This window comes from Bufo gargarizans, chromosome 9 (genome assembly GCF_014858855.1).
Source record: "Bufo gargarizans isolate SCDJY-AF-19 chromosome 9, ASM1485885v1, whole genome shotgun sequence".
NCBI classification, from domain to species: domain Eukaryota; kingdom Metazoa; phylum Chordata; class Amphibia; order Anura; family Bufonidae; genus Bufo; species Bufo gargarizans.
In genome coordinates, this window is record NC_058088.1 from 136077562 (window position 1) to 136089792 (window position 12231).

At 42.3% G+C, this 12231-nt stretch overlaps 1 protein-coding gene across 4 annotated transcripts in view; it reads left to right on the top strand.

The window, feature by feature from the left end:
* The window catches only part of LOC122946794 (tumor necrosis factor receptor superfamily member 19-like), a 239890-nt gene that overhangs the window by 150688 nt on the left and 76971 nt on the right, over window positions 1-12231 (top strand). For all 4 annotated transcript variants that reach the window (XM_044306618.1, XM_044306620.1, XM_044306617.1 and 1 more), the window contains 2 exons: window positions 2657-2742; window positions 2826-2990. In XM_044306618.1, coding sequence (XP_044162553.1) covers window positions 2657-2742; window positions 2826-2990 — 251 coding nt within the window. The remainder of the gene's footprint in view (window positions 1-2656; window positions 2743-2825; window positions 2991-12231) is intronic.

The following is a 12231-nucleotide window of genomic DNA, read 5'->3' on the forward strand; positions in this document are numbered from 1 at the left end:
CACAGAAGTTCGGGTTTGGGATCAGTGTTCTGTAGATTGTATTATTTTCCCTTATAACATGGTTATAAGGAAAATAATAGCATTCTGAATACACAGCGCTGGAGGGCAAGTGCGGATGCGGTGCGATTTTCACGCGCGGTTGCTAGGAGACGATCGGGATGGAGACCCGATCATTATTATTTTCCCTTATGGTTATAAGGGAAAATAATAGCATTCTGAATACAGAATGCATAGTAAAACAGTGCTGGAGGGGTTAAAAAAATAATAATAATAATTTAACTTACCTTAGTCCACTTGATCGCGAAGCCCGGCATCTCCTTGTGTCTCCTTTGTTGAATAGGACCTGTGGTGAGCATTAAATACAGGTAAAGGACCTTTGATGACGTCACTCCGGTCATCACATGGTCTTTTACCATGGTGAATCACCATGGTAAACGCTCATGTGACGTACCATGTGATGACCGGAGTGACGTCGTCAAAGGTCCTTTTCAACCGTGCGTGAAAATCGCACCGCATCCGCACTTGCTTGCGGATGCTATGCGATTTTCACGCTTCCCTTTCACTTCTATGGGGCCTGCGTCGCGAGAAAATCGGACAATATAGAGCATGCTGCGATTTTCACTCAACGCATAAGTGATGCGTGAAAATCACCGCTCATGTGCACAGCCCCATAGAAATGAATGGGTCCGGATTCGGTGCGGGTGTAATGCGTTCAACTCACGCATCGCATCCGCACGGAATACTCGCCCGTGTGAAAGGGGCCTTATGGTGCTACATCTCACGACAGAGTGTTTGTTAACCCCTGTGCACATTTGGGCCAGTTTCTCCTTCCCTTGTTTGTTAACAATGCAAGAGCCGAATTTTGAACAGAAAACCAGTAGCAAAAGGGTGTCCTTTCTGCAAGGGTCTGACTCTGTGGTATGTACAGTGGAGGAAATAATTATTTGACCCCTCACTGATTTTGTAAGTTTGTCCAATGACAAAGAAATGAAAAGTCTCAGAACAGTATCATTTCAATGGTAGGTTTATTGTAACAGTGGCAGATAGCACATCAAAAGGAAAATCGAAAAAATAACTTTAAATAAAAGATAGCAACTGATTTGCATTTCATTGAGTGAAATAAGTATTTGAACCCCTACCAACCATTAAGAGTTCTGGCTCCCACAGAGTGGTTAGACACTTCTACTCAATTAGTCACCCTCATTAAGGACACCTGTCTTAACTAGTCACCTGTATAAAAGACACCTGTCCACAGAATCAATCAATCAAGCAGACTCCAAACTCTCCAACATGGGAAAGACCAAAGAGCTGTCCAAGGATGTCAGAGACAAAATTGTAGACCTGCACAAGGCTGGAATGGGCTACAAAACCATTAGCAAGAAGCTGGGAGAGAAGGTGACAACTGTTGGTGCGATTGTTCGAAAATGGAAGGAGCACAAAATGACCATCAATCGACCTCGCTCTGGGGCTCCACGCAAGATCTCACCTCGTGGGGTGTCAATGGTTCTGAGAAAGGTGAAAAAGCATCCTAGAACTACACGGGAGGAGTTAGTTAATGACCTCAAATTAGCAGGGACCACAGTCACCAAGAAAACCATTGGAAACACATTACACCGCAATGGATTAAAATCCTGCAGGGCTCGCAAGGTCCCCCTGCTCAGGAAGGCACATGTGCAGGCCCGTCTGAAGTTTGCCAATGAACACCTGAATGATTCAGAGAGTGACTGGGAGAAGGTGCTGTGGTCTGATGAGACCAAAATAGAGCTCTTTGGCATTAACTCAACTCGCTGTGTTTGGAGGAAGAAAAATGCTGCCTATGACCCCCAAAACACCGTCCCCACCGTCAAGCATGGGGGTGGAAACATTTTGCTTTGGGGGTGTTTTTCTGCTAAGGGCACAGGACAACTTATTCGCATAAACGGGAAAATGGACGGAGCCATGTATCGTGAAATCCTGAGCGACAACCTCCTTCCCTCTGCCAGGAAACTGAAAATGGGTCGTGGATGGGTGTTCCAGCACGACAATGACCCAAAACATACAACAAAGGCAACAAAGGAGTGGCTCAAGAAGAAGCACATTAAGGTCATGGAGTGGCCTAGTCAGTCTCCGGACCTTAATCCAATCGAAAACCTATGGAGGGAGCTCAAGCTCAGAGTTGCACAGAGACAGCCTCGAAACCTTAGGGATTTAGAGATGATCTGCAAAGAGGAGTGGACCAACATTCCTCCTAAAATGTGCGCAAACTTGGTCATCAATTACAAGAAACGTTTGACCTCTGTGCTTGCAAACAAGGGTTTTTCCACCAAGTATTAAGTCTTTTTTTGTTAGAGGGTTCAAATACTTATTTCACTCAATGAAATGCAAATCAGTTGCTATCTTTTATTTAAAGTTATTTTTTCGATTTTCCTTTTGATGTGCTATCTGCCACTGTTACAATAAACCTAACATTGAAATGATACTGTTCTGAGACTTTTCATTTCTTTGTCATTGGACAAACTTACAAAATCAGTGAGGGGTCAAATAATTATTTCCTCCACTGTACACCATTGAATATGGCACTTGTGGTGTTCTAAGTATGACATTTGGGTATGTATTTGAATGTTGCTGACAGTGGAAGATTTATCTGGTCTTAACTTTAACTTATTACTTTTTTCAGATTTTACAGTAAAACCCGGATAGGAGGATTTCGTGAGCTTGAGTGCTTCCCATGTACAGCTCACACACCTCGTTCAGAGAGTCAGTGTAAGTTCTTTAACCACGTACAATAGAATAAAAATGTGATTATGCTAAAAGGCTAATGTCTGCTTATTCTCATAATATTGCAGGTTACCCTAGGCCTGGGCCTGTGCAGCCTACTAGTAGTACCCCTCCTCGGGATCCTGTACTTCTAGTGGCTATTATAATGGTGGCCCTGTCATTAATTTTGGTTACCTTGGTGACCTTCTCAGTCATTTGTTGCGGACGTTTTTTGAAAAGCCAATTCCAGCGAGGTGAGTTAAAAAACAGAAATTTGCAAACTTATAGCAGAGCATGCCAAATGTATTTGTATTAAGAAAAAATCATCATAAAGATACTGAAGGGAAATGTGACTCCATTTTGTCTTTTTTTCCAAATGGGGGTGAAATTGCAAAAAAAAAGTAATTCCACCACAGTTTTACGGGTTTTTTATTTACAACATTTGATGTGCGATAAAACTGACTGGTTAATTTTATTCTACAGGTCAGTACGAATCCGGCTATATCTTATATGTATAGTTTTTCTTGCGTTTTTAGAAAGAAATTTAAAAGTGGGATAAAAATCAGTTTTATTTTTTTGTTGCCATATTTTGACCCCTATAACTTTTTTGTAATTATGTGTACAGAGCTGTAAGGGGGCTCATTTTTTGCGGGGCGATCTGAACTTTTCATTGATATCATTCTGGAGTGTGTATGAATTTTTATTTAGTTTTTTTGTAGAAAATGAAGCAACCAAAAACTGTGAATTGTCCATTTGGACGCTTTTTTTCCGTTTTGCTTTTTGCCTTATGGGGAGTATATTTATATATTCCTATACTATGGGTGTTTTCGCACATCGCGACACCCATGATTTTTTTTAGGGGGGGGAAAGGGGGGTGATTAGAATTTTAATGTTTTCTTTATTTATTTAGTTTTTTAAACATTAGATTGTTATTCTCATAGATCCCAATGCACTAGCATTGGAGTTTATGAGAAAATTGCTTGTTTCCTATGGAGCCCTATTACAGGCAAGGGCTCCATAGAAAATACTATTCAGCAGCCTCCTGTCATTCATAAAGACAAGGGCTGCTGCATACATGCTCCGACTCCTCCGATCGCCGCACGGGGGAGCCGGAACACCACCGAAAGTGCGCACTTTTGGTTTCGGTGCGCTCAGATGCCGTGGTCAGGATTGACCTCGGCATCTGAGGGGTTAAATGTCCGTGTTCGGCATTGCTGCCGGTTGCGGACATGAGCCGCGGGCTAAAAGAAGCAGGTGGCCACCCGCGGCTATGGTGCCGGCAGCGGGCAGGAGCGGGTGCCATCTTTAAATGCCTGCCCAGCGACGTACATGTACGACACTGGGAGTGAAGGGGTTAAGATAGCATCCGGGCCCTGCAGTACATGAGTGCATTCCTGTGGATGAGGGTGTTCTAGTCACATTATAGTCACACATGCCAATTACAGAACAGTCCCTGGACACTGTTTATATTAAATATGACTATAACCCCCATCATTCATAGGAATGTGGCACATCCCTATGGATGAGGGGGGTTATAGTCATATGTAACACAGTTAATTATCATTGAGAATTGCTCATTTCTTATGTTGTCCACCTTGTGGCCAAAATAAGAAATGCAGTTTGAATGTTCTCAACCTTTTTCAGAAAGGCTGAGCGCATTTAAACCAATTACCGGCATCTATTTTGATGTTGTGATCTCACTTGATCACGGCATCTAAAGGCTTTAATTGCCAGTCATGGTAGTTAGCCGCAGCTGAATGTGTGAGCGGGCTCCAAGTTTGCCTATCGCTATAGCGTCATACATGTACACGGTGCTGTTAGCAAAAGGGTTAAAGGCTATGTACACCTTTGGAGGCAAATTTTGTTTATGATTGCATATTACTCATTTCTGGCTAAAAATCCTATTTTCAATTGGCCTTTATTAAAAATATTGAAATGTTCTGTCGCAAAGGGTTAACTTTCTAACTGTGTGACTGATACTTTCACTTTGTTGTCTAATAAACCTTATCTCTAAACTACAGAGGACATAAACACTTATTTAAACCACATTCTTATCAGATAAGATAAAAACTGAGCTCTAACCCCTTAGTGACCACCCATACCTGTTTTTACGGCGGTCACTAAGGGGCCTTAGGCTGGAGCGCCACTTTTTTTACGACGGCACTTCAGCCCAAGTTAGCGATAAAATCAATCGCTGTAGCTGCGGAGGTAGCTGAGGGCTCAGGGCAGTGATCAGAGATTGTGACAAGCGGTCTCTGATTACGTGATCACCGTGATACACTTTATCACGGCGATCACAGAAAATGCCAGCAGCAGAGCTGCCCGCACTAAACTTTCTCCCTCCTCTCATGTATGAGAGGAGGAAGAAAGTCTCCGGTGCAGCGATTGGGTCCCCCAGCGCCTCTGACCCCAAGCTGGGTCCCGATCCTCACCCCTCCTTACCCTTTAAGAAAGATGGCGGCCCGGCGCATGCGCAGACTGAAAGCCGTCCACCGCCACTCACCGCTGCTCTAAGTAAGGTCTCTTTCCTCAGGAGAGGAGGGAGAAGTTCAAATTATGCCCCGATCGGGTCCCCCAGCAATATGGCCCCCAGATTTGTAAAATAAAGTTATTAGGGTGCCCCCCCCCCCCCCCCACATCTAAATAGAAAAGTACACATTTTTTGTAAGTGCAGCCAAAATAAAGTAAAGATGTGGAAATATATTTCTGATAAAAATATTGAATAGTATTTATGTATGTATGTGAAATATTGCAGTTGAAAATAGGAAAATGTGCCAATTTTTACAAATTTTAATACATTTTCACTTTTTTTATAAAGATACGCATATTTTATCGGTAGAATTTTACCACCTAAGTAAAGTACAATATGTGACGAGAAAACAATGTGAGAATTACTTTGATGTGCAAAACCGTTACAAAGGTATTCTAAGCTAAAATGACACATGTCAGATTTCCAAAATTTGGCTTGGTCATTAAGACCCAAACAGGCTTGGTCACTAAGGAGTTAATGGGTGTTTATAATGTCAGAAATAAAGAGCCCGTCAAACTGAAAAGAGAGAAAATCCACAGGCTGCTAACTAGAGCATCTCCGCTCTGTACAGAAAAAAGAGCTTAATATTTTTAGTAAAGACCAATTGAAAGAATGATTTTTAGCTTAAAATAAGTTCAATGCAATAATAAAACAAATTGTCCTCAAAGGTGTACATAACCTTTAAGGGATATTTTTTTTTCTCTTATGTCTACTCTACTTATTGTGGCTTGGAAAACTTTTTTAAGGCCACTTCACATACAGTACTATGCTAACGTTTTCGGCAGGTGTTGAAAAATGATGCAAAGTAAGAATGTTTTCAAAAATAGAAGTGTTAATAGTTTATTTTTATCAATTAACAAAATGCCAAGTCAATGAACAAAAGAGAAATGTAAATCAAATCAATGTTTGGTGTGACAACCCTTTGCCTTCAGAACAGCATCAATTCTTCAAGGTACACTTGCACACAGTTTTTGAAGGAAAAGAGCAGGGAGGTTGTACCAGACATGTATAGAACCAACCACAGATCTTTTGTGGATTTAGACTAGCTCATATCCTTTTGTCTCTTCATGTAATCCCAGACAGACTCAATGATGTAGAGATCAGGGCTTTGTGGGGGCCATATTATCGCTTCTAGGACTCCTTCTGCATGTTTAATGATATTGATTGTATTTTTGGGGTCGTGGTTCTGTAGCAGAATAAATTTGGAGCCAATCAGCCCTGCCAAGTTCCTTCAAAAACGTTGTGCAAGTGTACCTTGAAGAATTGATGCGGTTTTGAAGGAAAAGGGTGGTCACACTAAATATTGATTTGATTTAGATTTCTCTTTTGTTCATTCACTTTGCATTTTGTTAACTGATAAAAATAAATTATCCACACTTGAATTGAACAGTACTTTATGCCCAGTGATCCGGCTCAGTTTTCCTCTAGAGTGATGCAGAAACACTGGAGGGAAATTGCCTATATCCCCCATACAAAGTTAAAACTTCTTACTTTATTTCTATTCAAAAAGGTTAACTCATACTGTTTAACCACTTCAACCCCGCTAGCTGAAACCCCCTTAATGACCAGGCCACTTTTTACACTTCTGCACTACACTACTTTCACCATTTATTACTCGGTCATGCAACTTACTGCCCAAATGAATTTTACCTCCTTTTCTTCTCACTAATAGAGCTTTCATTAGGTGGTATTTCATTGCTGCTGACATTTTTACTTTTTTTTGTTATTAATCGAAATGTAACGATTTTTTTGCAAAAAAAAATGACATTTTTCACTTTCAGTTGTAAAATTTGCAACAAAAAGTCATCCATATATACATTTTTCGCTAAATTTATTGTTCTACATGTATTTGATAAAAGAGAAAAAATGTTTGGGTAAAAAAAAAAAATGGTTTGGGTAAAAGTTATAGCGTTTACAAACTATGGTACAAAAATGTGAACTTCCGCTTTTTGAAGCAGCTCTGACTTTCTGAGCACCTGTCATGTTTCCTGAGGTTCTACAATGCCCAGACAGTAGAAAACCCCCACAAATGACCCCATTTCGGAAAGTAGACACCCTAAGGTATTCACTGATGGGCATAGTGAGTTCATAGAACTTTTTATTTTTTGTCACAAGTTAGCGGAAAATGATGATTTATTTTTTATTTTATTTTTTTCTTACAAAGTCTCATATTCCACTAACTTGTGACAAAAAATAAAAAATTCTAGGAACTCGCCATGCCCCTCAAGGAATACCCTAAGGTGTCTTCTTTCCAAAATGGGGTCACTTGTGGCGTAGTTATACTGCCCTGGCATTTTAGGGGCCCATATGCGTGAGAAGTAGTTTGCAATCAAAATCTGTAAAAAATGACCGGTGAAATCCGAAAGGTGCACTTTGGAATGGAATATCTTGGTCAAATGCCAACTTTGTATAACAAAATGGGAAATGTTGTCTTTTGCCAAGATATTTCTCTCACCCAGCATTGGTATATGTAAAATGACACCCCAAAACACATTCCCCAACTTCTCCCGAGTACGGCGATACCAGATGTGTGACACTTTTTTGCAGCCTAGGTGGGCAAAGGGGCACACATTCCAAAGTGCACCTTTCGGATTTTTTGCAGATTTTGATTGCAAACTACTTCTCACGCATTTGGGCCCCTAAAATGCCAGGGGAGTATAACTACCCCACAAGTGACCCCATTTTGGAAAGAAGACACCCCACAGTATTCCGTGAGGGGCATGGCGAGTTCCTAGAATTTTTTATTTTTTGTCACAAGTTAGTGGAATATGAGACTCTGTAAGAAAAAAAAAATGAATCATAATTTTCCGCTAACTTGTGACAAAAAAATAAAAAATTCTAGGAACTCGCCATGCCCCTCACGGAATACCTTGGGGTGTCTTCTTTCCAAAATGGGGTCACTTGTGGGGTAGTTATGCAGTCCTGGCATTCTAGGGGCCCTAATGTGTGCAAAGTAGTTTGAAATCAAAATGTGTAAAAAATGACCTGTAAAATCCTAAAGGTGCTCTTTGGAATGTGTGCCCCTTTGCCCACCTAAGCGGCAATAAAGTGTCACACATGTGGTATCGCCGTACTCAGGAGAAGTTGGGGAATGTGTTTTGGGGTGTCATTTTAAATATACCCATGCTGGGTGAGAGAAATATCTTGGCAAAAGACAACTTTTCCCATTTTTTTATACAAAGTTGGCATTTGACCAAGATATTTATCTCACCCAGCATGGGTATATGTAAAATGACACCCCAAAACACATTGCCCAACTTCTCCTGAGTACGGCGATACCACATGTGTGACACTTTTTTGCAGCCTAGATGCGCAAAGCGGCCCAAATTCCTTTTAGGAGGGCATTTTTTGACATTTGGATCCCAGACTTCTTCTCATGCTTTCGGGCCCCTAAAATGCCAGGGCAGTATAAATACCCCACATGTGACCCCATTTTGGAAAGAAGACACCCCAAGGTATTCGAGGAGGGGCATGGCGAGTTTATAGAATTTTTTTTTTTTTTTGGGCACAAGTTAGCGGAAATTGATTTTTTTTTGTATTTTCTCACAAAGTCTCCCTTTCCGCTAACTTGGGACAAAAATTTCAATCTTTCATTGACTCAATATGCCCCTCACGGAATACCTTGGGGTGTCTTCTTTCCGAAATGGGGTCACATGTGGGGTATTTATACTGCCCTGGCATTTTAGGGGCCCTAAAGCGTGAGAAGAAGTCTGGAATATTAATGTCTAAAAAAGTTACGCATTTGGATTCCGTGAGGGGTATGGTGAGTTCATGTGAGATTTTATTTTTTGACACAAGTTAGTGAAATATGAGACTTTGTAAGGAAAACAAAAAAAAAACAATTTCCGCTAACTTGGGCAAAAAAAATGTCTGAATGGAGCCACAGGTAGCTCAGTAAAGAGGACACAGGTAGCTCAGTAAAGTACCACAAAACACCACTACATTACACTACACCCCCCCCTGTCACTTATGAACCCCTGATCACCCATGATCACCCCATATAGACTTCCTAATCACCCCCCTGTCATTGATAACCCCCCTGTAAGGCTCCATTCAGACGTCCGTATGCTTTTTACGGATCCACGGATACATGGATCGGATCCGCAAAACACGTACGGACGTCTGAATGGAGCCTTACAGGGGGGTGATCAATGACAAGGGGGTGATCACCTATATAGACTCCCTGATCACCCCCCTGTCATTGATCACCCCCCTGTAAGGCTCTATTCAGACGTCCGTATGATTTTTACGGATCCATGGATACATGGATCGGATCCGCAAAACACATACGGACGTCTGAATGGAGCCTTACAGGGGGGTGATCAATGACAGGGGGGTGATCAGGGAATCTATATGGGTGATCACCCGCCTGTCATTGATCACCCCCCTGTAAGGCTCCATTCAGACGTCCGTACGTGTTTTGCGGATCCGATCCATGTATCCGTGGATCCGTAAAAAGCATACGGACGTCTGAATGGAGCCTTACAGGGGGGTTATCAATGACAGGGGGGTGATTAGGAAGTCTATATGGGGTGATCATGGGTGATCAGGGGTTCATAAGTGACAGGGGGGGGTGTAGTGTAATGTAGTGGTGTTTTGTGGTACTTTACTGAGCTACCTGTGTCCTCTGGTGGTCAATCCAAACAAAAGGGACCACCAGAGGACCAGGTAGCAGGTATATTAGACGTGGTTATCAAAACAGTGTCTAATATACCTGTTAGGGGTTAAAAAAAAAAAATCACATCTCCAGCCTGCCAGCGAACGATCGCCGCTGGCAGGCTGGAGATCCACTCGCTTACCTTCCGATCCTGTGAACGCGCGCGCCTGTGTGCGCGCGTTCACAGGAAATCACGGCTCTCGCGAGATGACGCGTATATGCGTGACTCTGCGCAGAGCTGCCGCCTCCGGACCGCAGATCTGCGTTAGGCGGTCCGGAGGTGGTTAATAATGTGTACCTGCATTTTATATGTTGTGATATATATCCTATTTATTATAACTGTATTTACATGGCTCTGTGGAAAGAGTTAATGAATACTGAGAGACTGTTAGAGCTTTGATTGAGAAGCTGGTAATTTTCCACAGCTGCCGTAGGGTTTAACCCCTTAAGGACCCTGAGATTTTCCATGTTTGCGTTTAAATAGCCTTATGTGGGCTTATTTTTTGCAGGACAAGTTATAATTTCTAATGGCACCATTTACGGTTGCATACCATGTAGTAGGGATCAGGAAAAAAAATTCAAAAAGGGGTAGAATTGGAAAAAACGCAATTCTGATAAAGCTATTTTATTTTATTTTTTACACTGTACACTATGCGGTAAAATTGACCTGTTATCTTCATTCTCCAGGTCAGTATGGTTCCAACGATACCACACTTGAATACTTTTTCTTGCGTTTTAATGGAGGAGGAAAAAAAATTTTTTTTTCCGCTACGCCATTTGCCATATGCCATTAATATTGTTATATTTTAATAGTATGGGCGATGCCCATGATGTTTATTTTTTTATTGGTTAAGTCTTTTTATTTAAGGAAAGGGGGGTGACTTGAACTTTTAGGTTTTTTCTGTAAAAACTTTTTTTCCTTTTTTTATTTTTTTTAAGTCACCTTGGGTGACAATAACTGGCAATTATTCGATTGCCCATAGTATTCAGTGATGGCTAAATAGCCATCATTGAAGACTTCAATGGCACTATATCAATACAAGGCTGCCACCTAGTGTTCTGTATTGATATATACATCTAATTCACTCTGAAGCCAGCTTGGAGTTTCGGTTAATTAGATCGAGGTAACAGGTCCCCCGATCTCAGCTGGGGAACGCTGTTACCGTACCCGAAGCGCGCGACTTCCAGTTCCTGTCACATTTGACCACGGCATCTGAAAAGTAAGATATATGCGATCTGCCTTATGGCTGATCGCATACATGTACCGCGGGTCTCTGCTATTTAAAATAGCAGAGACCCCGCGGCTAAAGCACCTGCATCCTGTGCGAGCGGGCGCCATGTTTAGGGATCGGACCCATGACGTACAGCTACATCATGGGTCCTTAAGGGGTTAAAGAAGACCATGTTTTGGAGGTAAAAAAAATACAGACTTTTACCACCATGTTTTGGAGGGAGAAACCCAGACTTGTTTACCACCATGTTTTGGAGAGAAAAACTGAGACTTGTTTACCACCATATTTTCTAGGGAAAAACCCAGGCTCGTTTACCACCAAAAAGCAGACAGCCTGACCTTTTAAATGTCTGGTTTTAGCTACGTTGTTATGTCTGGAAACTTGTTTTTGTCTGGAAGACCTGATGTGTCATTGCCATTGAGTATCATTGAAGCTTTAATGTAAGTCTATACCAGACGGGAGCTGAAACAATGTATCTGTTTGTGCTGAGTTTCTCCACTCCTCCCCTCCCATTAGAAGGTTCTAGGCTAGCAAAAACTGCATATAAGGAGAGCAGTCAGAGCCCCTATTGTGCTGCAGTTAGGGACCCGTGCTTGGAGGGGAGACTAATGCCAGCCTGCATGAGTGACCAGAAGAAGACGCTGAGATGCGGACGCTGAGGCACAGACCATGGGTCACTAGCCCTGTGACCATGGAGCCACCCGGACTACTGAGCTACAGACCGTGGGCCCTTGACCAGGATGCCAGCCTTCTGAGAGAGAGAGGGACAACTAGCTCAGGCCTTTCCTCAGCATCAAACCCTTCTTCTGGCAGAGTCTCCTCCTACTGAGTGACCAGAAGAAGACGTTGAGACGGGGATATGCTGCCACAGACCCTGGATCGCCAGCCTTGGACCAGGGTACCAGCCTTCTAAAGAGAAAGAGGGACAGCTAGCGCAGGCCTTTCCTCAGCATCAAGCCCTTCTTCTGCCAGGTAGGAGACTGGAGAGGCCAGCCCAATGCCTCGCCTGTATTGTTTTGTACTTGAATTCTTCCACTATAGAAGCACCCTGGTTTACTGCAGACCCTGACTCTCTG